The sequence below is a fragment of the Capra hircus genome, chromosome 23 (genome assembly GCF_001704415.2).
Source record: "Capra hircus breed San Clemente chromosome 23, ASM170441v1, whole genome shotgun sequence".
NCBI classification, from domain to species: domain Eukaryota; kingdom Metazoa; phylum Chordata; class Mammalia; order Artiodactyla; family Bovidae; genus Capra; species Capra hircus.
Window position 1 is genome coordinate 22,406,301 of NC_030830.1, and position 23,519 is coordinate 22,429,819.

Genomic DNA, 23,519 nt, shown 5'->3' on the forward strand with positions numbered 1-23,519 from the left:
AACTTGCCTTGCCTCATTGTAAATACAGTATTATTGCTGGAGGGAGGCCTCAGGCTCTACCAGGGGGACTTTAGGAGAACCAGCCACTGCATCAGGCCCTACAAAAACAGATGAGAAAGAAGACAGAAGCCCAAGATGTTCTTTTCCTTCAAAGTAGGAACACCCTGGCCTCAGACAGACCCAGCTGGAAGGGCTCTAAGAGGCTGAAAGGCTAGGCAGGACCAGTACAAAGCTGGGGGAAAGGGAGGGCCCAGCCCTGCACCAGTGGGCGTGGCTCCACCCTTCCCACCTCAGAGCCATGGGGAGCCGGGGTCCCGGTGGGTGGCCCCTGGTGCAAGCCCCCTACACGGTTCTGTTGCTGCCACTGGAGACAAGCCGCCAAGACCCAGGGGCCCGGAGCTTCTTCCTCTGGGTGAGTATCAGTCCCACAAGAAATCCTGGGGAAGCCCATCTCCCCTACAGTCCCCATCAATTTTGAGGACTCACAGCTCCAGCCCCCTGCTTTCACTCACCCTGCAGGTCCTCAGTGGCCAGTCTGGACTCACAGTCAGTGACCAGACAGTGAAGCCAAGCATGGCCCATCGCCCTGCTGTAGAGTGAGTCAGCCTTTGCTCCTTGCCTTTTCAGCTGCAGAGGATGCAGGCACTGGAGCGGGAGCAGGACGCCCTTTGGCAGGGGCTGGAGCTGCTGGAGCATAGCCAGGCCTGGTATGAGGGCCGTCTGAGGGAGGCTCAGCAACAGCAGCTGCACGTGGGGGCCCTTGGTGAGGTATGGGGCTGACCCAAGGGATGGGGCGGCAGGGGTTGCAGGGATGGGTGGACACAGCCTGACACCATCCTGGAAAGGCAAGTGTTAATGGACAGGGATCCAGAATGGAAAGCAGCATTGTAATGACAGGATGCCCCCAAGTGTTAGGTCGGTGTTCATAATTGGGCCTAGAGAAGGCTGGTCTGCATTCTATTCAGAGGGACACAATTTGGATCACTCCATGGAGCTGGGGGAGTGGCCTGGATTGTTCCAATGAGCTGGGATGGGCAGGGAGGATCCATAAAGAATAGAGAAAGTGGGGACCATGCCATTTGAGGGGCTGAAGAACTGGACTGTTACAGAGATGAAGCAGAGAGTACTGGAATTGCCCACCTGCCTGGCAGGAAACTGGGCTGAGGGGTCTGGAGGAGAGGAATGGCCTGTGGAGGCAGGAGAAGAGTGGCAGATGGAACTCAAGTTGTCACCATGTTGTCTGCCTCCAATTCCTCTAGAATTTTCTAACGGATTTACACTCAGAGCCCGGTGGCCCCCAGTTAGCCCAGATTCAGAGAGTGAACATCTGCTTGCAGAATCTGCTTCAGGGGAAGGTGAGTTCATTGTTTTCAGTTTAGACTTTTGGGAAATGGGGATGAAGAGGGGACTTGGGGTCAGCACTGGTCTAACAAAAGAGCATTTCCTCCTAGTTCTTCCCACATCCCCCAAACAAAGCTAGTTCCTGCACCACCCAGGACTGGAAGGGAAGGCCAAGGAAACAGGACACATGGCGGCAACAGGTGGGTGGGGGTGGGGGTGGGGCAGGAGCCCTAGCCGCTGGCTGCGGGAGTGAGGAACACAGACATCCAGACTGTCTCTCTCCTCTTCGCCAGGAGATGTCAAGGCAGCAGAAAGGAGGCATTCAGCAAACAGGGGAGACGGCTCAGCCAGGCTGCCCCCATGGACGGAGGGGCCCTACCCGTGTCTAAAGGCTCCTTTGGTCCCCTCAGTCATGCCAACGAGACTGAGAGAACCCCTAGCCTCCTTATTCCAACTCAACAACTAAATGGCTCTGGGTGGGAGGTCAACTGAAATCCAAATATACTGGTGTAAAGTTTTTTCTCTGCTCCTGAAAACTTCCATTTTATCTTTTTTGGTATTTCATGCTCTCACTCTTCCCTATGCATGCATGCTCAGTTGCTTCAGGCATGTCTGACCCTTTGCGAGCCCACCAGGCTCCTCTGTTCATGGGAATCTCCAGGCAAGAATACCTGAGTGGGTTGCCATGCCCTCCTCTAGGGAATCTTGCTGACTCAGGATCGAACCCATGCTTCTTAGGTCTCCTGCATTGGTTCTTTACCCACCTGGGAAGCCCCGCCCGCGACGCCCCACCCCCCCCCAGCTTTCCGTTACTATGTACATAAGTGATCTTTCTCTGAAGTCTCTCTGGGGAGAAGACATGTTTATTGGCATTGTCCTTCAATTTTAAATACAAAAATAAAATAGAAGCCTCTCCAGAATTTCAAAACTAAAATAGCATCTCCAGAATGTCAATAAAGGCAATTCTGTAAATAACACTTCGGGTAGGAGGTGGGGAACCCTCCTCCCCACTTCCAGTCTTAGTCACTGCCCCACATATCTTCCCCTCCACCTGAGCTTGGGAGAGAGCATGAATAAGTAGTGGAATAAAGATGCTGCAGAGAAAGAGAAAGCAACTTTCTCCAAAAATGAGTCTCTTTTTTACCCCCCACAAGGGTTAGGGAAAGTGCATTGTGGGAAAGCCATTGCCCTCTATCCCAGTCTTGGGGAAAAAAGGCAAGTGGATGAGAAGGAAAACCTCTTATCCCACCTGGAGAGGCAGAGGCCCCTCCTATCTTCTCGCCAGTGGGCAAGATGGTGACAGTGCTGGAGACCCTTCCCTCCAGGGGCTGCTGCGTCATCAGGGACCCAGGCCGAGCAGAAGCAGCATCACCCCAAATGTGATCCACCAGGGGTGGCCCGCCAGCTCTCCCCCAGCTTCTCCCTGAGTCACCAAGGTGGAAAAATGGAAGGCAGGGCGGGAGGTGTTGAGGATGGGGTCAGTCGAGTAGGCAGGAGCAGGGAGCTGGTCCTGGGGAGAATTAGAGACTGTCAGGGTGGTTGCCCCCAGATTAATCCCGCACCACCCTCCCCTTACCCTGCCTATCCTGCAGTGGAAAGTGGGGGCACTCACCTGCGGGGCAGGGGCCCGCACCAGGAGCCGGAGGAAGGCATGGGTCGGGGGCATCGTGCTGGGTTCTCCATTCTTTGCAGTCACCGTCACCATCACCACGGAGTCAGAGGCGGCTGTGTCTGGTACCTCCAGCCACAGGCGCCCCGAGGCGGACTCGTTCTGTTCCAGGTGAACCCTGGGGAGTGGATGCCACCATCTGGCTTCAGCCACAGGCTCTGAATAGCTGGGAGCCAAGGGGAGGTGGGGAGGGGAGCGAGGAATTTGAGCTCCCATCCCAAAGGGCCAGAGGAGCACTTACCAGATCCCATGCCCGGGCACAGAAAGATGGGACCAGAAGGGAGAAGGAGGTTTCAGGGGCTTCACCTGGAGAGGTTGGAGGTGAGGGCGAAATTGGGTTTGGCAGATGTCCTAAGATGGAGATCCTGAGGGCCCGAAAAGCTGGCGATGCGGAGGCTGAGCAGGGCTGTGGTGCCTGGAGCCAGGAAACCCGGGGGACCACTGAGCTGCGAAGGAAGGCTGGTCAGGGGAGGAGCAGGCCCCGTTTCCTCCAGCCCCAGCTGCACCTTCCGTGGCCTCTCACCTCCAGCAGGACCGGAACTACAGCACAGGGCTGGGGGGCCGCCCGGTGCAGGCCCCGCCCCACTCCGTCCTGGCCAACCAGCTCCAGGGAGAAGGGTCCCGAGGTGGACAGAAGGGTGGGCGGTAGCGAGGCAGCGAGGAGACCTCGCTCTGGGGGTCCCCTGGGCTCCAGAGGCACCTGGCCCAGTTCAGCACCCTGCGGGACCCCTCGGAGGACCACATGGGAGAAGTGCGGCAGAGGGCCTCCAGGGTTTCCTCTGGAGCCCAGCCCTGTCACCTCTACCAGTAGCTGGGTCTGGAGACCTGGACAGGAGAGGGGAGGGGAGAACAGAGATGGGCGTGAGACTTGGAGACAGGGAGAAAAACATGAACGGCTTTGAGTAGTAGTTAGCTCTGGGCCATGTGGATGGGGAAAAGGGGTTACCTCTAGGGGGTACTGATGGGCAGGGCCAGCAGCAAGTTCTGGGATGCTGGAAATGTTCCACAGCTTGAGCTGAGTGATGGTTATTAATATATAAAATCCACCCAGCCTGTACACTTAAGTTTAGTGCACCTTATTCAATGTTGTAACTCAATAAAAAGTTATATATATACACACAAGTTAGGGGTGGGGCTAGATGTACCTGCAACTGGTTGAGTCAGGGGGTAGAGGCCAGGGTGGGGTCCATCCTCCATGGGGATCCCAAAGTGGAAGAGGAAGTCCAGGGAAGTCTGGGCTAAAGGAGCGCGAAGGCAGTCAGAGACCTTCCCGTGATGAATGTGACTGATACTGCTCTCCGGTCTCCCCGTCCCTTTCCCAGGAATATCATCTTCCTTACCTTGCACTCTCACCCGAGGGGTACCCTTGGCTGTGACTTGGATCTCCCAGGTTCCTGACTGTGGAGGGTCATTCATGCTCACCATCCAGAACCGCCCAAATCGGCGAGTGTGACCTAGAGGCCCCTCACCTTCCTCCTGGCTCTGGGAGACCCCTGGGTGTGGGGGGTGAGAGATTGGCACAGGAGAATTCCTTTCGCTTCGTACATTACCCCTCCTCCTTCAGTCTCTATTCTTCCCACTGCCTTGAGACACACACAGGGAAGTACCTGCAGGGTTTCTGATCCAGAAACTGCTGACCTCCCCATGGATCCGGACCGTGACATTCTGGAGCAGTCCATCCACTCTGAACACAAGTGGCCTCTCAGCCACCACAACACGGGGCTCCAGGGGAAGGGTAACCTTGAGGGGGCAGGACCGAAAAATGGGGGAGAAGATAAGACATGGGATGAGGTGGGAACAAAGGCAGGAGAGAGAAAGGTAGAGACAGAAAGAAATGAAGGAACACTTGGAGAAGGGATCCCAGTGAGAGAGGAAGGAGCAGGGGTGGAGCTATGGTTAATGACAAAGTCGGAGGCAAGGGATTAAGGATGAGGCAACCACCTTCTGCCCCCCATAAGAGATGGCAGGACTTCCTAGAGGAGCTGTGAGGACAGAATACTGGAGGTCAAGCCTCGGGGTGGGGCTGGTGTTACTAATATGGAAGGAGCAGGATAGAAGGGGTTAGCAATGGATCTCATAGGGAGAGAAACTTCCTTCCCACCCTTCTGCCTGGAATGGCAAATCAGCAAAGAGAACCATTCCTTACAAGAAAGAGAAATGCAGTGTCGCCCATCCCCTCAGTTCTCATCTGAGCCTCCACATGTACTCACCAGGTCAGCTATACTGTCCCCAACAATGGCCGCCACATCCCGAATATACTGGTCTTCGGTGAAAATCACTTCTCCTCCTGAGGCCAGAGCCACTGCCTCGTATGGCTCAAAACGCAGAGGGGACAAGACCTCACGCCGGGCCCGGCCCTGAGCCCCAGATGGGTCCTCAGTTACCAGGAACGTAACCTGTGTCCAGAAGAGAGGCCAGTACTTGAGGTTTCTACTTGCTATGTACCATTGTAACCAAGGATCTCCTGTGCTCAAGCTCTCTACAGAGCTGACCATTGGTGATAAATTCTGTCTACCCTCTGGCTGCTACAGCATTAAGGGTAGGGCCTCCCACTCTAGGATTGTTAAAGGGGTTTGGAAATGTTACCCTCATGATGCACTTCTCTCCCCTCCAAGCCAAGGCTGGTTTAACCACCCTAGTGTGAGTGTCATCCTTGTAATGAGAGTTGTCCTGGGGTTTCCCACATCCCTGGGTACCTAACACTGAGTCTCCCACCAGTTATGCTCACCCTGCAACGCCGTTCCTGTGTCAGAGACTCCACCCGGTTGGTGAGAAAGGCGTCCTTAGGGGAGGCATCAGTGAAGACAAAAATGTCTGAGAGTGGAGGTGTGTGCAGCAGAGCCAGCTGGCAGGGAGAGGAAAAACTGGTGGTAAAAAATGGCAGCCTTCAATGAAAAATAAATAAATGTTTTAAAAATGGTGGCAGTAGGGGAATGGGCAGAGCAAGGGAAGGCAGAGTAGAAGGCAGTATGGCCCTGAAATCTGGAATGAAACGAATGAGACTAGGTTCTGAAGAGGGGATGGAGGGTGGGGTCCCAGGGAAGCTCTAGCTCCCTTGATGGTGGGGCCTGGAGATGGGGGAGGGGGAGGGAGAGGGTGGGGAGAGCAGACCTCCAGGGCTGACAGGCACATCTCTGGCTCATCGCCACCTCCCAAGGCATGCATCTCATTGAGCTGTTGCCAGAAGTTGTCAGGGTCACTTGTTGTAAAGACAGGGCCAAACCCTGGGGAACGAGATTGAGAGACTGAGGAGAAGGCTCCTCTCTTGCCTGCCCAGGGCCATCTCCCCAGTCAAGAGCCTGCAGTGTTCCTCAGGTGGACACGTATTGAGATAACAATATTCTTTATGTTTAAACTGACAGGATAGGACAAGGCAGGGCTTAGGTACGTCTGGTGGGAAAGTGGACCCCATTTCCTCACAAAATGGTGGCACTTCCTGTGGTCTTGAGTGGGCCTTTTTTGGGTATATGTTTAAATATAAAAACAACTGGTGAAGCAACATGGATGGACCTGGAGAGTATCATACTAAGTGAAATAAATCAAATATCATTATGATATTCCACTTGTATGTGGAACCTTAAAAAATGATACAAATGAACTTATTTACAAAACAGAAATAGGTTCAAGGACATCAAAAACATATTTATGATTACCAAAGGGAAAGGGAGGGATAAATTAGGAGTTTGGGATTAACAGATACACACAACTATATATAAAATAGATAACCAACAAGGACCTACTGTATAGTGCAGGGAACTAGATTCAATATCTTGTAATAACTTATAGTGGGAAGGAATCTAAAAATGACATATATAACTAAATCACTTTGCTGTATATCTGAAACACTGTAAATCAACTATACTTATCAATTACAAAAACCCAAAAAAACCTGGGTCCTCAGTTTCCTCACAGAAAAGCCAGAGAAATAATAGTGCTTACCTCAGAGAAGCTTATTGAGACGATTGAGTTGATTTTCTCAATTTCAGAACAGTGTTTTGACACATAATAAGTGCTAAATTCTTAAATACTCATTTATTCATACCCTTATCAAATATGTGATAAGCTCCTGTTGAGTGTCAGTCACCATGAGATTTATATAGATGGATCAGACTCAAACCCGCTCCTTAGGGAAGTTTCAATCCAAATTTTATTTGATGATCGTTTCAACCTTGGGAGATAGTCAGGATAAGTACTGACCCATTTTTGGATGATGAAGGTGAGGAAAGAGAGGTTAAACAGGCTAAGGACACACAGTAAGATTGGTCAACCCAGGTCAGATAATCTGACTTCTAAGTCAGTGGAGGAAGGAATGATTTAAGTAGCTGTCTCAGATATTTCACAGAGGCCTGGACACACCAAGTTCCCCATCTTCATCCCAATCTCTGTCACAGGAAATGGAGAGAATTGAAAATGACTTATTGGGATGGACGCTTAACAACTAGAGGCTGCCTGCCTAAGCACCCGTCATGGTTAAACTCCTGCGGCAAGTGCCGTCATATTGGAAATGTGGAAGAAGTGGCTGGCAGTTCCCTAAATGCATAGAGGTACCAATAAAGGACAAGGATCCTAGGAAGTGCCTCCATTCTATTACGGAAGTGAAGCCATGAGGCCCACTTCCCTACCAGTGACATTACCTCTTGCCCTGGATTTGCCTCCACTCTCCTGGCCAGACCATAGTTACCTGGATCATGGAACGGCACCAGGACATAGTGAGTGGGCTCCATGGGGGTGCCCCGTCGCTGCTCCACAATGTGACGGGCCTGGATCTTGGCAGCATTGATCTCCTCACCCATACTGCCTGTGGTATCCAGGACGAAGCTCAGGCTGGAGGCTGGGGTGATGTCCAGCAGCCTGAGAAGCAGGCCAGAGATACGGTGCACCATCTGCACACTCGTCCCCAGCCCCTGTTTCTCAGCTCCAGAGCACCTACCTATTAAGGAGCCCAGCTCCAGGAGGCCACTCACCTGGAGAAACCCCTGTCTCCCAGACGGCTTCGTAGGAGGTTGAAGGCCTGGATGGAGGCCAGAAGGGCCAGTTTTGCAGCCTGGGGGTGCAGCATGTGGTGAGGGGAGAAGCCTGGGGATGTGCTATCCTTGTTGATGCCTCCCCGTGGCGGCTGGGAGCTGCTCTGGTCAAAGTGGCCCCCGTGGCTACATTTCCCTGGGTTGGGGAAACAGATCTGTAGGGTGAAGATAAAAAAAACCCACTGCTTTCTAATAAAGTGAAGCCCTTTCTGACTTGGCCTCAGCCTCTCACTCCTCAGGAAAGGATCAGCCGAAAATTAGGACATTTTGCAGAGGGCAAATCTGGGAGTAAATCTGGAATGGTCGGTCACCACAGCACGTGGTAGATCCCCTGATCCCTCAAGTCGGTCCCCAGAAGCTCCCTCAGGCATTGATGTCTTATCAGCTCTGTAAGAGACTGTCCCCCCTGAACTCCAACAATCATGGCCACCTCAGTGGGCCTTCAGCCAGCCAGCCACCCCCTTCCCAGCATCCTTTCCTTCCAAGAAATGATACCACAGGATTTTAGGACAAGGGCCTACAGGACTGAGGTCCTTAGGGAGAGGGTTAGGGGAGAGGAAAGGACTTCTCCCCTTACTCTTGGGGGTCTTCCCATCTGGTACCTGGAGGTTTGGAGGGATGAGTTCCAAAGTAGCCAGAGGTGAGGAGTGTGAAGCCCAGCAAGTTCCCAGGGCAGCTCAACTCCTCACAGTCAGAGCAGGTAGGATCGCCCACTGGAAAGAGAGGACAGGGGTCCAGCACCCATGATTCTGCTGCCCCTGATGTTTATCCCAGTCCACCCAAACTTCTTCAGCTTTTCCTCCCACCTGGAACAAGGTGAAAGCCCACAGGTACCCTTTATGGGTACTTTTCTAGGCTTTCTGAACTAAACCCTGGAGTTCATGGCTGGCAATGAGACTCGATATTTGAGACTGAGAGTGTGCTAGAAAATCATGGGGACCAATCCTAGGGGGAGTGTACCCTCCATGAGCTGTGGACAAGAAGTGTACTTGTAATAAACAGAAGGCAGCTTCTGGGTCACAGTTCAGTTAGAAGGGGGTACTGAGAGGGAGAGCCCCCTGCCATCCAGTGCAGGGAGGAAACCTCATGAACGAGAACTCCCTGCAGTCTGCAGAGTGGTCCTGGCTCTGGCCTCCCCTGCGTGATCTTGGGGAAGCCAGCTAATTGACTGGCCTTTGGTTGAACTGAGGGACCTCACAGGTTGTCTCAATCTGAAGCCATGTCGCCTCCTAGTTGACCTCAGGATGTGACCCAGTGGCTGGATGGGCTGAGAGGAGGTGGCTCTGTGGGCTTCCCCCTTACCAGCAGGGGCATGGCCGTACCTTGTGCCAGGCTCCGGAGCTCCTGCCTCGGCCAGAGGAGGTGAGGGTGTGGCTGCTGCTTCCCCAGTTCCACCCAGTTGCTGTGACTGTAGAAATCCTGGTCCCAGGAGAAGGACGGGGAAGAAGCACTAGCTGACTGCTCTTGCGGTCTCCAGCCTTAACTGCCCTCCTTCCAGTTCCCCAGCCTGAACGCCTCCTCCCGCATGGCTGCTCCTCCAGGCACCCCATATCCCCTCCAGTGCTCTCTCCCTTGCCCGGAATGGAGCTCTGGTGAAGTGGGAGCCTCCCACTGTTTCTTCCCATCTCTCAGAGCCCAACCTAAGGCCCTTCAGTGGCCTGCACGGCCCACGTCTGGACCTCAGCACCCTCCTCTAGCTTGCTTCACTCCAGCCACAAAGGTGTCCTGGCTGTTCCCACAGGAAGCTGCCAATTTGGACTAGTGGGGACTAGGGAATAGCCCCAGGGCCTTGGCAAGCTGGGCCCCAGCCCCTTCTAGAGGAGGGGGAGGCATGACTAAGAAAGCACCACCCGGGAGTCCAGAAGACTGGAAGCGAAGACTCCTCTGACCACAATCCCCAACTCTGTTCTCACCTGCAGGGCGTGAAGCGCAGCTCCCAGGCGCTGGCGAGCCAGGGTATAGTCAAGGGCTTTGGCTGCCGCCACAGTCTCCCGTAGAGCCTCCACCAGGCGTGTGCGGCCCTGGCCCAGCCGCTCGGCATCAAAGTGCAGGTCAGGGTCATTCTTGGAAGTTGGCAGGAAGTCTTGGGCGGCATTGGCACGAGACACCTCTCCTAAGGCTGCTCGGAACCGGCGAGAAGGAGACCCAGGTCCAAAGTAGGCGGCAAAGAGGTCGTCGGCAAGGAGGGTGCGGCCCTGGGAGAATGGGAGGGGCAGGGGTTCCAGAGGAGCCCCTTGGTTGGGACCATTGCCCATGCTGGCTCAGCTCTAGTGCTCAAGGCTGGATGTGAAAGGAGCTGAGGGTGCTGGGCCCTACCAGGGAAGGGCAGTCCTGGATATCCGTATGGAGGGGGACTCCTGATTGTAAGACTAGGACCCCTGGGCACTGTTGCTGCCTAGAGGACAGGAGGGAATGTGTGTGGGGGTCCCTTGTCTTGGCAAGCAGGACCCTTAAGTAGCAGAGGTCCCCGGAATGGGGGAATCTGGCCGGGATGTGACTGAACCCAGGGACGCTCACCAGGAAGTCCTCAAGGTGGAGGGGGGGCCGACCTGGGGGCGGCTGTTCTAGGAAGAGGTGCAGGGTGACGTTGAGCGCCGCCTCCTCTGTCAGGTCCTGGTGGGTGATGGAGCCGGGGGCAGCCAGGAGGCTCCAGATGTTGGGGAAGAAGGCGGATGCAGGAGGCAGCAGGAGCTGCAGCAGCAGCAGCACTGAGGGGCCCAGGTGGGATAGGGGCACGTCCGCGGGGATCATGGCTAAGACATGGACCTGAGGGACAGAAGGCACTGGAGAGGAAAGGAAGCAGCAGAAACTTAGGGCAGGACTGGCTTTGTCTGTCTCCATGGGCACCTGCTTTGGCCCTTTATCTCCTCCAGCTGGCTTCCCCGCCCTCCCCCTTCAATCATTCAGCAAACCTGAGGGCCTATCAGACCAATAGGAACTTACACCTGCTGGGGCGGGGTCTGAGGCTCCTCCCCCAGAACGCCCCTCCCCTCCCCGAGGCGGACGTCCCCCCAAGCATTGGAAGTCCCCCCTCTAGGCCTCTCCCCTACCTGGTTGCTGGGTCTCCGGGCAGGACCGCTGGGCCGGGCGTCATACGGCACTTAGGTCAGAGTTATAATTAACCTAAAGCCTGACTCAGTAGAGGGGGAGGGAGGCTCCGGCAGGGTGGGGGCAGGACAGGCAGCCCCTAGCCCCTCTTCTCACGCCTGCCCAGGGCCACAAGCAGCAGCCAGCACCAGGGCGGGCCACCCTTGGCCGCAGTGCGGAGGTGAATGAAGAGGCGGGAGGAGGAGGGAACGAGTGCCGTGACTCAGGCCTGGCTCAGGGCCAGGGCCAGGCCCAGACAGACACACCTCTACCCACCAGGACCCAGTGCCTCATGTCCAGCCTGCTGCCCTCCTGTTGTTCACACTGGCACCCAAAGATCCAGGAACCCAGCCCCTCAGCACCCCCCCCAGCCCCACCACACACAGAGTCCAGGTTTTGTGGCAAAATATTTTATTGCTGCCATCCCCATGGTGGACCACTGGGGGTTATGAGGGTTGGAGTTTCGTGTTTCACAGCATCTTCTGAAATAGGGCAATGGCCTCATCAACCTTCCTGAGCTCTGCTTCTGTCTGCTGGAGCTGAGGACAGAAGAGGGGGTGGTGGGTGAGGAGGCCCAGGCCCAGGAGAGGAGAACCCCAAACACCCGCAAGAGCAGACGGATCAGAGTTGGAAAGACGGGTGAGGACCATGGGCAGGGAGTAGCTGGGGGCCTGTGTGTTTGGCTGGCCTTGTCTTCCCGCTGATTCTCACCAGCCTCCCGGCAGCAGCCTCCTCTCTGACTAGAATCCTCATTCACTTCTAGCAGCACCTTGTTCTCTTCCATCATCGCTGGTCTCCTGGGTCCTGCCTTTTCCCAGTGTTCAGTTCCCAAGGACAAAGGGGCCTCAGCGCTCATATGCGCCACCCAGTGGCCCAGCCCCAGGCCCTGACCCGGAGGTAGAGCACAGTGGTTAGGAACACAGGCTCCAAGGCAGGCCCTTAGCCTTTGCTTGGAAAATGGTGCCGGTAATACTGCCCTGCCGTGAAACGGCTTCTGGGTAGACAGGAGTGAGAGAACCCTGCTCAGCCATCCAGGTTCTTAGCCTCCACGCTTGTTCCTCTGTTCCCGTGGTTTACCCCATGGTTCCTCGCTGGAGGGGCCCTAGGTGATCTGCTGAATTCCCTGACTACACTGGCTCCATCCTGAGCCCAGGTCCCGGCATGTGGACGCCACATTCTGGGCACTGGGTGGTGCGTGAGGGGTCTGGCTGGCTGGCTGGTCTGCCTCCAACTTCAAACTGCTGTGAGACCCAGGGCTGTGCCCCTGCCCTGGCTGGCCTTCACGTGTAAAAGGAGGGATGCCATGGGCCCACCTGCTCTCCTGCCTGGGCCGGGCAGAGCAGCTGCAGGAGGGGGTTTGATGGTGGAGGGAGCAAGAGGTGGGAAATGGGGAAGGAAATGCCCCACATGCCACACACCTTGGCTTCATCTGCCTCCTGAACTTTGAGGGGCACCTTGACAGTGTAGCCTGAGGCGGCGCGGCGCTCCCGCAGACGCTGGGCCTGCCGCTGCGCCTCATCACGCTTGGCCTGCAGTTTGCCCAGCTCCCGGGCTGGGTCTACTAGCCCCTGCAGCTGCAGGTGGACGGAGCAGCGGTCAGAGGCCAGAGCCACAGCGCAGCCCTGGGGTGCAGAAGCCCCCAGCGCCAGGACGGCCACGATCCCCGCGCTGGCCAGCGTCTGCACGTAGCCCGACACCGCCGATGCCAGGGCACCTGTGGCCTCGTCAGCCACTTCCAGGAAACCTGCCGGGGGAAGGGAGACAGGTGAGGAGACGGAGACGAGGCAGTCATGCTAGACACTGGTCCCGGGGTGGGAGGGAACAGGGGAACGTGTGGGCCCAAGGCTCACAGTCGGGCCTGATCCGGGTGAGGTTGTAGTCAGCACGCAGGGAGCGCACGGCTCGAGTGATGCTCAGGGCCAGCTCGAAGGCAGCTTCTGCCTCAGGGTCCTTCCAGGAGCACTGAGGGGAGGAGAAGGGGGTAAGGAAGCTGGGGCAGCTCTGAGGAGCTCCCCAGAGCCCCGTATCCAGGCCGTACCCCATACCTCCGAGGGCTCTGGGTAGGCGGTGACGCATAGGCTAGGGGGAGCTTGTGGTGTCCGCCGGGGCAGCCGCTGGAACAGCTCCTCGGTCACGAAGGGCATGAAGGGTGAGAGTAGCCGCAGGCCCACGTCCAGGCAGGTGTAGAGGGTCTGGCGGGCGCATTCGGCTGCCACTAGGTCTACCCCATTCAGCACAGGCTTCAGGCACTCCTGGGGACAGAGGGGCACAGGTTCAGGGCTGGAGAGGCCAAGGACCAGGAAGTGGGGCAGGCGGCTCCTCCTCACCAGGTAGACATCACAGAGCTCGTAGAGCCAGAAGCTGTACTGGGCGGTGGTGACAGCCGGGAAGTCGTAGGCCTGGAAACCTTGGTTGCTGAGCCTCACAGCTTCGGTCAGCCGGCTGCGGATCCAGCGGTCCACCAGGCTCTCGTGGCCTCCAGGCTTGCGGCGGGGAAGGAGCCTGTCAGCCAGGGGGCACCATGTGCCCAGGAGGAGGGGCCACAACCCCATGGGAATGGGAACCACTGGGAATTTGCATTCCAGGAGGAAATGGGTCCAAAGCAACCACCACGTGCCCAGGGTGGTGGCCCAGGCCAGAAAGGGCCGGCCCCGCCACTGTGCGGGAAGACTGCAGTGCCTGAGGCTTCCCCTGTGTCCTGTTCCCCCAGCTACACGCAGGCTCCTTAGGGGCAGGGGCCGGTCTTGATGTTGGGATGGCAAGGGTGTGACCCACGTGGGTGCTGCCCACCTCACCGCCCACCAGGCTCTCACCTCGGACGTGGGTGAGGGCACGAAACCCTTCCCAAGGCCACGGAGGGCAAACTTGGTGGCGTTCCAGAGCTTGTTGCAGAAATGGCGGTACCCCAATATCCGGTTCACATCCAGGTTGATGTCACGGCCTAGGTGGAGGTGAAGCGTGAGTCTACACTGCTCTCCCTCCCAGCCCTGGGCCCTGGGCAGCGGAAAGTGGGGTGCCTCCGGAGGAAGAAGGATGCAGCTAAGACTGCCGCAGGGAGCCATACCCTGGGACGTGTAGGCGCACAGTCCAAACCGGAGCGCATCGGTGCCACACTCGGGGATCCCCGTAGGGAAATCTGCCTTCTGTGGGGGAAGGAAGAGTCAATGGAGGGGGAGGAGTCAACAGAGGAGGAGTCAAGGAGGGGAGTGTCCTAAGCCAGGCTCACCCGCCTTCTGCCCACATGCCAGCCACCGGCCCACCCCTGTATCTGCCCCCTGTACCTGCCCCTCTTTTGCTTTCTCCACCTCGCTGGGATCCAGGTTGCTGTTCAGTAACTGGTCGTGGAGGCCCTGAAGGTGACGTGGGAGCAGTTAGGGGCCCGTCACCACCGCCCCACAGCCCTTCCCGGCCTGACCCAGCACCCAGCCCCACCTGCAGGGAGACCCCATGGATAACGTCCAGGGGGTCAATGACGTTGCCTAGAGACTTGCTCATCTTCCGGCCGTGGGCGTCCCGCACGATGGCATGGAGGTAGACCTGCGAGGTCAGGGCAGGGAAGGCCTGTGAGGACGTCTCCCCACCTAGACCCCAATGCCTCTCCCCTCACCCCTACATCTGGTCTGCTCCTCTCTGAACCTCGGGCCCCTCAGCGGCCCCGCCAGCCCCTTCTCGTGAATCAGAAGTGCTCCCTCTTCTAGGAAGCGAGGTACAGAATTGCTTAGCAGCACGCAGGCTGGTTTACAGCCCCACCAGTCCCCTTGGCCGAGCCCACCCACAGCTGTCCAGGTGAGGGAGGGGACTGTGGGGGTAGCGGCAGTCTCCACACCTCTTTGAAGGGCAGCTTGCCAGTGAGCTTGAGGCCGAGCATGACCATCCTGGCCACCCAGAAGAAGAGGATGTCATGGCCTGTCTCCAGCAGCGTCCCCGGGTAGAACACACTCAGATCTTCTGACTGGGGTCAGAGCAGGGCATGAGTGATGGGGAGCCACGCACCCACACCCAAGATTCCCACCCAGCCCTGGGCTGGCCCCAGGAATGTACCTGGTTGGGCCAGCCTAGGATGGAGAAGGGGAAGAGGCCAGAGGAGAACCAGGTATCCAGTACATCTTCATCTGAGGGGGGCCAGAGGTCAGAAGTCAGAGGGGTGGAGGTGAGGATCAGCCCCCCACTGCCCCCCACCGCACGGCTCTGCCTTGCCTTGCTGGAGACTGATCTTGTCAGGGGACACGCCGAACTCCTTGGCTGCCTTCTCCCGGGCCTCGGCCTCAGTGCGCCCACTCACCCAGTACCGCCCGTCAGGGTCCTGCCATGCCCAGGTGGAGTGAGTACCCAAGAGGGCGCCTCTGCCTGTCCCCCCACCAAGACCCAATACACTGAAAGCCCTCCCCAACCCCAGATGTGCCAGTCTCCAGCCCCGGCCTGGTTCTCACCTCCCCTGGGGGCACGGCAGGGTCGTTGACAGTGATGAAGTAGGCTGGGATGCGATGGCCCCACCACAGCTGCCGGGAGATACACCAGTCCCTGAAAGTGGCAGAGGGAGGAGAGGGCATGAAGGAGGGGCAGGCGGGGCGCCAGGGTGTGCCCGGCTCGGCCCCTCGCCTGGTCGCCTTCCCTACAAGGGGCTTGACGCACCGGATATTGTCCATCCAGGCATGCCACGTCCGCTGATGGGCCTCCGGCAGGATACGGAGGTCACCCCGTGTCACAGCAGCACTGGCAGCCTGAGCCATCTCCCCACAGCGCACGTACCACTGCGGCCGCAGCAGAGGCTCCACCACGTCCTTGGAGCGGCTGCAGGTACACGTGGGTGAGGAGGCTGAGTGGGGTGCACCCTGAGGCGCCCACCCCCTGCCCTGGCCTCTGCCCTCACTTGCAAAGTGGCACCACCATGGGGTTGTCCTCAATGCCGCGGAACAGCCCCTGCTCCTTGAGCGCTGCCAGCACTGCCTTCCTGGCCTCAAACCTGGGCAGGCCCTGCGGGGGAGACAGGCTCCGTCATGGCTGTGCCAGGAGCCCCGCTGTCTCCTGACATGGCCACCTCGCCGAGGCTGTCTCACCAGGAAAGGTGGGGGCACGTTGACGAGGGCCCCACGGGCGTCCATGATGCTGACGGCCTCCAGCCCGTGCCGCTGCCCAACCTCATAGTCATTCTGGTCGTGGGCGGGGGTGATCTTCACCGCGCCTGGGGTGTACGTAGGGGTGCGGGGTCAAGTAGGACTCAGTGCAGTCTCTGCTCACGTGCACCCCACCTTTTGCCAATGGATGTACTCAGACCACCCCATCCCCGACACAGTCCCCTGAGAACCGGCCCAAGTCCTGCAAGTTCAGGTGCATCTCATGGTTCCTTCCTGTCCTCACAGGACAGCCCAGCGCTTACCTGTGCCGAACTCCATGTCCACAAAGTCATCAAAGACAATGGGGAGGCTCCGAGACACAAATGGGTGGATCACGCTCTTGCCCTTCAGGTGCTGGGGACAGAGGGAGACGCCAGAAACGCACAGTGGGCTGGGCCCGACTCCCTCCTACGCAGGGTCCTGATTTCTTGACACCCAAACTCCATCCACAGGGCCAGAAAGCAGCCAGAGCCATGTGTTTCAAATCCAATTTTCTGAGTGCCCATCCCATCCCTACACATAGTGTAGAAGCCCTCCTCGCCCAGCATTCTTCCCCCCAGCTGCGGGCAGCACCCCCACCACACCTGGTATCTGGGGTCTTTGGGGTGCACAGCTACAGCCACATCTCCCAGCATCGTCTCGATCCGAGTGGTTGCCACTACCACCTCGTCGTCGCTGTCTGGGGTGACAGGAGGCCTTGCGGTCTCAGCAGTGCGCCCTTCCTGCCCCTTGCCCAACCCAGCCCAGGATCCTGGTGCCCCTGGCTCCTACCTGAGCCTTGGACCTTGTAAGCAAAGGAGACGAGGACCCCAAACTCCACCTTCTCTTTGTAGCCAGGCACGGAGAGCAGGGTACGACCTGTCAGCTCCTTCTTATCCACCTATGAGACAGAGCTTAAGAAAAGAGGCCCAAGGGCTGGGGCTGGGGGTGTGTGGTGGAGATGTGGAGAGCTGGGGGGAGGGAAGGGGCACACCTCGATGTCGGAGATGGCAGAGTTGAGGGTGCAGGACCAGTTGACAAGGCGTGTGCTGCGGTAAATGACTCCCTCCTCGTGGAGCCGTACAAAGGCCTCTGTCACAGCTGCTGACAGTTTCTGGTGGGAACAGGGGAAGCCAGAGATGGGCCTGGGTGCTGAGGCAGCAGAGGCCAGCGGGACCTGGCAGCACAGAGCCCCCTGCCAGCACACAGGCCCCTTTAAGGGCTGGAGGGGAGAAGTGCTTTTCTTGAGCAGGGAGAGGGGACTATGGGAACACACAGATAGGAAATGGCATGGTGATGCTGATATGGCAGGGAAGTCACTCAGGAACAGGGGCTAGTGCAGAGTCCCAGGGGTACAAGCTCGGGGGAGGAGGAGGCCCCTCAGGTGCCACCTGAAGGAGTTTGAGCTCCTATAGGGAGCAACAGGGAACACAAAAGGGCTGTGACATGGGGCAGAAAGTGGCATTTGCAGCTGAGCCCTAGTGGTTTTCTACGAGTGGACCACCTCCTGGGGGAGGGCCCCCAGTGTGTGCTCTCTTCTGTGGGGAGCTTCCCCCTCCCACCCCAGCCCCGAGACCCCTCCTACTCCTACTCACAGGATCCATGGTGAAACAGGCTCGATTCCAGTCCAAGGAGCTGCCAAGCTTCTTCAGCTGGTGGTAAATCCGGTCACCTTTCCTGGGAGTGGACAGACAGACTGGGATCAGCAATGGGGTCTGGGCTGGCGGGTGACATCAGGTAGCTAAGGGGGCAGAAGGTGGGGGTCACTCATTGCTCTAAGATGGACCTGGGCCCTGGGCCCCCATGACCCTCAGCCTCTGTGAGCGGGTCTGACCCTGCAGCCAGGGTCGCGGGGCCGTGATGCCAGCAGGGACTTGGCACTTACTCCTCCTTCCACTTCCAGACCTCCTGCAGGAAAGCCTCTCGCCCCAGCTGGTGCCGACTCAGCCCTTGCTCGCGCCAGAGTTTCTTCTCCACCACCACCTGGGTGGCAATGCCCGCGTGGTCACAGCCAGGATTCCACAGGGTGGTCTCTCCACGCATGCGGTGCCTGCAGGGAGCATGGAGAAGCAGAGGTGAGCGGGTGGTGGAGCAGGAACTCCAGACAGGTGGTCGATGGACTTTGTAGGAAAGGAAGGGGCGGTGGATCAGAACTCTCCCCTTGCTAAAATCATCAGGGAGAGATGCGTGAGGACAGCCCAGGCAATTTGGCAAAACAACTAAGAGGAGGCTCCAGCCCAACCAGATAGCAAAACATATCAGAGAGCTATGATCATTAAAACAAGTTTTCACAGGAACCAGGAACAAAGTTACCGATTAAGGAAACAAAACAGTGACTGGAAACAGATCTAAGCGTATTTAGTATTTGTTTAGGGTGGCATTTCATGTCAGTGGAGAAAGGACAAACTGTTCAATAAATTTGTTGGAGACTGTAGCTAATTTGATTGGAAAATTGCACTACTTCCCCATAGTCACAAAAATAATTTTATTTTAAAGTCTAAATTTAATTGTTTTTTCAAAAAACCCTTCAACTTAAGAAAATAAAACTATGAGAAAAAGCATTAGAAAATGGTATCATTTCCAAAAATAAAAAAAGAAGAAAATAATAGGTGATCATGTTTATAACTCTGAGGCAAGAGAGGCTTTCTTTAACAAGATAGTGAAGATTAAATCAAAGAACATTGGTAAACTTAATTAGGTTCACTGTATTTGTACATTGTTTTCAATGACTCATCTAACTACATTAGATTCATTATTGTATTGATCTGTTTACCCCTACTAGGTTTAGAGTTCCTTGGGGACAGGACTGTAGCAACTCCTTTCTCATACAGACCACAGGTATCTCTTACATGCTGTAATGGACATGGACACTTTCTGACATTTTCAAGATATTGTTGTTTAGTTGCTAAGTCATGTCTAATTCTTTGTGACCGCATGGACTATAGCCCACCAGGCTCCTCTGTCCATGGGATTTCCCAGGCAAAAATACTGGAGTGGTTTGCCATTTCCTTCTCCGGGATCTTCCTGACCCAGGGATCGAACCTGTGTCTCTTGCATTGCCAGGTGGATTCATTATCACTGAGCTACCTGGGAATCCCATGGGTACATGCATACGTAAGTAAATAGGAAAGGTCTTGAAAGACGTACATCAAAATGATAATAGCAGCTAATTCTTAGGAGGGAGTGAATCTGGAGGAAGGTGGTCAAGGAAACTTGAAGCTTTAAATTTCTTACAAGAAAATATTCACATTATTTCTTTCTAAATTCAAAACAATGTTATTTTTAGTGGCATGAGAAGAGAGTCTGCAAGTGGAAGTGTTGGTTACTTGACCAGAGGAGGATGCTAAGTCATCAGATGGGAATGACCTAGAAGCAAATGTAGCACCACCAGGGGGCAGAGGTGAGCGCCCCAGTCAGCAAAGAGAAGGGAGCCAAGGAGCAGGAGCCAGAAGGCAGAGGGAAGCCTGGAGGAGAGGACAGGAGCTCACCAGCGGGTCAGGGAGTCCTGGATCGAGTTGGTGAGCGCATGGCCCAGGTGCAGGGAGCCTGTCACGTTGGGGGGTGGGATGCACATCATGAAGATGCCCCGGGGGTTTGGTGCTGACACGCTGGAACGCTGACGGGGAGGAAGATGGGTGCTTGCTAAGGCCACATGTCATCTCTTCCATGGCCTGGCCCCTTCCTGGGCCATGGATCCTTCAGCCCTGTCCCTCCCCACCCCCATCCCCTCTAGGCCTGGGCGGTAGTGTCCACTCACCCCATACTCAGGCCTGAAGAAGCCCTGCTGCTCCCACCAAGGGTACCAGGCAGCCTCCACGTACTGAGGGCTGTAGGAGTCAGGCATGGTGCCACTGACATCTGAGGGAGAAGGGCAGGGTCAGAGCCGAGGCTGGGTGCAGCTGGGAAAGGGACAAGGGGCCGGCAGAGAAGGACATGGGCCTCACTAAGCAAAGTAGTGGGAGCAAGGACAGAGGAAACAGGATACAAAGGAAAAAGCAGGGTGGAGTGAAGAGTGGGGAGGGGTCTCCCTTCCCCCTCCTTTCTTTTAGTACCTTTCTTTTCCCCAGGTGGGGTCGGGAGATCGTAGGTAATGACCCCAGGATCTCGTTTCTCCCTCTTCTCTGGTTTTGGTTTCTTCTGCTTGGGAGGGAAAGGATATAGGCCTAGATACCAGCCATTCACCATGGCACCAACCCTCCATCCTGCTCCACCCTCAGCCTCTCACCTCCCCAGGGGGTGGCTGCTGCTGTTGGACCTTCTGCTTCTGCTGGAATTTCTCTAGTTTCTCCCGTTTCTTTGCCTCTTTCTTGAGTTGAGCAGCTGTCTTTGGGGGTGCAGGGACCTCAGAGCCTGTAAAGAGGCACAGAAATGCAGACGTATCCCTGCAGGTCTGTGAACAGCGCTGTTCACAGGGCTACCATGTGTCAGATGGCGTATTTAACTCCCCAAAGGCTCCCCCATGTTGACCTCCCACCTACCATCCCCCAGCTCCTGTCCCATTGATTCTGCTATTCCTAAGAGAGAAAAGAAAATGAGCAAGGGCCCAGAGGAACCCGCTCCCCACCCACTCTCCATCCTTCCTCACCTGGCTGTTGGGAGAGAGACCTGGCCCCTGAATACAGAACCACCTCTCCCAGTACGGCCCGGAATTCTGGCTGCTGAACACATGTGATAAACCAGCGAGTCACATTACCCCAGATCCGGCGGGCAGCGGGGTCCAGGACCTGGGGTGGGGGAAAGAAATGAATTATCCTTAGTCACCCTGTAGTGAGGTCCGAGGGAACCTGTCCTCATTCTTCCCCAGGTCCCAGTGACTCACATAACGGAAAGGCAGCAGCAAGGCTGTGACAGCTGCCAGGTCAGCCAGAGTCGGGGCCTCCCCGGCCAGGTAGGTGTGCAGTCGAAGCCACTCTTCCAAGGGGCTCAGGGCTCTGCCCAGGGCCGCCAGTGCAGCCTAGTGGGAAGGCAACGGGGTATGAGATAACGCTTGGCCCACCTCAGTCCCCAGCCCCATGCAATCCATTTGGGCCTCTTTCCATCCCCACAGATCACCAGTTTCTTCTTCACTGAAAAGATCATAATAAAAAATCTTCCCACTCATTCAATAAATGCCTACCAAAAACTTTTTTTGGGGGCTGGGTCACAGGGCATGTGGGATTCCTTGACCAGGGATCCAACCATGCCCCCTGCAGGGGAAGCACAGAGTATGTTAATCACTGGACTGCCAGGGAAGTCCCCCTACTGAACACTTATTATATGTCAGCTGCAATATACTAAGCACAAGAGGCTAAAGCTTACATGAGGTAACATGGTAACTGCTTCAGCAAATATGTATTAAGTACCTCCTGCATGCCAGGCACTTATCTAATGAACAAGGAGGCAGTTTGAACAGATGGAGTCCATGACGTGTTGGAGTTTACATTCTAGTGGGGGGGGCGGTGACAATAAATGTGCAAATATATAATGCATTACCCTATTGTTCTCCTTAAAAGCCCTGGGGAAAAAAAAAAAAGGAGGCTGAAGGGGAGAGAGAATCCCAGAGGGGGAGCCCTCTATTTCGATAGGGTAGTCAGGATATGAGGGGGTAAGTCAGGATCTAAGTCATACATTCATTTCACTCATTCATTCGTTCAAAAACTATTAAGTATCCACCATATGCTCAATACTCTGCAAGGAGGTGGTGTTATTAGGCCTGTAAGGCACAGCTCCATTCAGGAAGAATTTACGTTGATAATCTGGTGTGATTCTCTCTCCTTTCCCCTGCTTTCTTTCTTCATTTCTTTTCTCCTTTGTCTTTTTCCAGCAACTGTCTTCTCTGACTGCCTTTCCTCACCTCTTCTTCACCCCGTCTTTTCCTACAATTCATAGTAACCTCTAACTAACCTCCTCAGTTTCAGATTCACCAAACTCAGAGACTTTTAAAGCACCTGGCACTAGATTATGTGCTCTGCACACATCTTTTAACCTTCTCAACATGTTCTCAACTTTCATTTTCATATACATAAGACCACCAAGGCTCAGAGAGTTTAACCTGCCCAAAGTTACCTATACCAGGTGGCAACCCGGGATATGATCAGTCTTTTTCAACGTCTGATACGCTATCTTCCTGGCTCACCATCCATTCCGAGTTTTGCTTTCTTCTTAATTTCCCCCTCCCACTTCGCGCTTCTTCTCACCTGGGGGTCTTGGGCCGAGCTTCGGAGTCCCAAGGCCGGCAGCGTAGCCCCACAGGCAGCTGGTATTAGCTCGGTGTCAGCGTAACTGACCCACTGTTGGACCAGGACGGCTGCCCGACTACCCCCGGGACCCCCCAGACCTGCTGGCCACAGCAGCTGGGACACAGCCGTGGCCCCCCACACCCAGAGCCCACCGGGACCCTGTTCCAGGGCAGGCAGACGGGGTGGAGGAAAAGGAGTCCGGCTGGCGGGGGGCGGCTGGAGACTGACGCGGGGGTGGGCTCCTCCCCATCCCGGACCCTCCCCAGCTTCCCCGTAGCGAGCAGCTATGAGGGCTCGGAGGCTGGGGAAGGCATCGGGGTGAGGAGAGACGTACAGAATGGACATGGTTACGCGGGAGGTCCGAACGCGGTGGAAAAACCCTAAGGAGAAAGAGAGACAGGGTAAGACCGAGGCATTTAGGACTAAGTATGACTGGGCCTCAAGACCAGAGGACCCAGCTCTCGGAGTGGCAGTGACAGTGGGGAACTAACTTCCCGTGACCGCGGGCCCTCGGGGAGTGTGGGAAGCTCGGAGGAGCCCCTTGGCGGCCGTGGGACGCGGGTTCGGGCTGCATGTACGTACTAGAGGGAGGTGGTCACACTGAGCCGGGCATCCACCTCATAGCCGGGCGCCGGCCGAAGCTGGACTGGCCTGGCGGCTGCGGCCGAGGAATCCGGCGGGCAGGGACGGCGGGCGGTTCTCTGGGCGACCCAACTCCCTGCGACAGCCGCCCGGGCCGTCGGCGCCCACGTGTCCCCCCCTTTGTGACTGAGAGCGTTTCCGGGCCCGCGGGTCCTGGCGCGGGCGACTGTGCCCCGCCTGCGTGTGCGGGCGCGGTCCTGCTGGACCCTGGGCTGGGGACCGTCACGCCGCCCGCTGCAGATCGCGCTCCTGAGGAATGGAGCGAGGCGCGGGTACGGGGGTGGCGGGAGGAGGACGCCCCTGGGAACCGCGACCCCGTCAGGCGCCGCCGCGGACACCCCGCGCGGGTCCTCGGCCGGGAGGGAGGGCGGCGCCGAGCGGGCAGCCGGGGAAGCGGCTGGGAGAGCGCTACCTGCTGCGGACGGAGCCGGAACCGGGGTCCATT

The 23,519-nt window shown here is 56.6% G+C and overlaps 3 protein-coding genes across 12 annotated transcripts; 1 reads left to right on the forward strand and 2 right to left on the reverse strand.

Annotated features, from left to right (window-relative positions):
* On the forward strand, nt 43-2,269 carry SAPCD1 (suppressor APC domain containing 1). The gene is made up of 5 exons (XM_005696573.3): nt 43-412; nt 628-768; nt 1,260-1,355; nt 1,452-1,541; nt 1,635-2,269. Exons 1-5 carry the CDS (start codon nt 299-301, stop codon nt 1,728-1,730), a joined length of 537 nt encoding a protein of 178 aa, XP_005696630.1. The 5' UTR covers nt 43-298; the 3' UTR covers nt 1,731-2,269.
* VWA7 (von Willebrand factor A domain containing 7) lies at nt 2,550-11,506 on the reverse strand. 5 transcript variants are annotated; one of them, XM_018038634.1, is made up of 17 exons: nt 11,085-11,506; nt 10,552-10,800; nt 9,948-10,229; nt 9,357-9,453; nt 8,637-8,747; nt 7,975-8,170; nt 7,692-7,861; nt 6,122-6,234; nt 5,739-5,855; nt 5,221-5,406; nt 4,618-4,750; nt 4,351-4,503; nt 4,156-4,248; nt 3,534-3,835; nt 3,317-3,456; nt 2,954-3,128; nt 2,550-2,851 (listed from the first exon to the last, which is right to left on the reverse strand). In XM_018038634.1, exons 2-17 carry the CDS (start codon nt 10,783-10,785, stop codon nt 2,681-2,683), a joined length of 2,673 nt encoding a protein of 890 aa, XP_017894123.1. In that variant the 5' UTR covers nt 10,786-10,800; nt 11,085-11,506; the 3' UTR covers nt 2,550-2,680. The 5 variants fall into 5 exon arrangements, 4 of the variants coding, with proteins under 4 accessions (XP_017894123.1, XP_017894121.1, XP_017894122.1 ...); XM_018038632.1 differs by having other exon boundaries at nt 4,156-4,503; XM_018038633.1 differs by lacking the exon at nt 11,085-11,506 and having other exon boundaries at nt 10,552-10,910.
* On the reverse strand, nt 11,515-23,220 carry VARS (valyl-tRNA synthetase). 6 transcript variants are annotated; one of them, XM_018038626.1, is made up of 31 exons: nt 23,015-23,220; nt 22,391-22,812; nt 21,034-21,168; nt 20,800-20,938; nt 20,693-20,728; nt 20,440-20,564; nt 20,267-20,351; nt 19,972-20,072; nt 19,703-19,830; nt 18,100-18,264; nt 17,810-17,891; nt 17,209-17,328; nt 17,007-17,115; nt 16,820-16,914; nt 16,499-16,589; nt 16,179-16,303; nt 15,992-16,095; nt 15,754-15,912; nt 15,552-15,642; nt 15,319-15,424; nt 15,163-15,233; nt 14,948-15,073; nt 14,554-14,658; nt 14,403-14,471; nt 14,186-14,264; nt 13,935-14,062; nt 13,449-13,604; nt 13,167-13,373; nt 12,972-13,083; nt 12,540-12,865; nt 11,515-11,660 (listed from the first exon to the last, which is right to left on the reverse strand). In XM_018038626.1, the coding sequence occupies exons 2-31, from the start codon at nt 22,775-22,777 to the stop codon at nt 11,592-11,594; spliced, it is 3,831 nt and encodes a 1,276-aa protein (XP_017894115.1). In that variant the 5' UTR covers nt 22,778-22,812; nt 23,015-23,220; the 3' UTR covers nt 11,515-11,591. The 6 variants fall into 6 exon arrangements, with proteins under 6 accessions (XP_017894115.1, XP_017894114.1, XP_017894117.1 ...); XM_018038625.1 differs by having other exon boundaries at nt 20,267-20,354; XM_018038628.1 differs by lacking the exon at nt 20,693-20,728 and having other exon boundaries at nt 23,015-23,219.

Coding starts and splice junctions, on each gene's coding strand:
- VARS (XM_018038625.1), bottom strand. CDS start 22,777: ATGTCCATTCTGTACGTCTCTCCTCACCCCGATGCCTTCCCCAGCCTC. Junction 15,425..15,551: donor CTGCCGTGCCCCCAGGGGAG/GTGAGAACCAGG, acceptor TGGGCATGGCAG/GACCCTGACGGGCGGTACTG. Junction 13,084..13,166: donor CCTACCCAGAGCCCTCGGAG/GTATGGGGTACG, acceptor TCCTCCCCTCAG/TGCTCCTGGAAGGACCCTGA.
- SAPCD1 (XM_005696573.3), top strand. CDS start 299: ATGGGGAGCCGGGGTCCCGGTGGGTGGCCCCTGGTGCAAGCCCCCTAC. Junction 769..1,259: donor ACGTGGGGGCCCTTGGTGAG/GTATGGGGCTGA, acceptor CAATTCCTCTAG/AATTTTCTAACGGATTTACA. Junction 1,356..1,451: donor AGAATCTGCTTCAGGGGAAG/GTGAGTTCATTG, acceptor ATTTCCTCCTAG/TTCTTCCCACATCCCCCAAA.
- VWA7 (XM_018038631.1), bottom strand. CDS start 10,875: ATGGAGACAGACAAAGCCAGTCCTGCCCTAAGTTTCTGCTGCTTCCTT. Junction 3,836..4,155: donor CCTGACTCAACCAGTTGCAG/GTACATCTAGCC, acceptor TCTCCTGTCCAG/GTCTCCAGACCCAGCTACTG. Junction 3,129..3,316: donor CTCACCTCCAACCTCTCCAG/GTGAAGCCCCTG, acceptor TCCACTCCCCAG/GGTTCACCTGGAACAGAACG.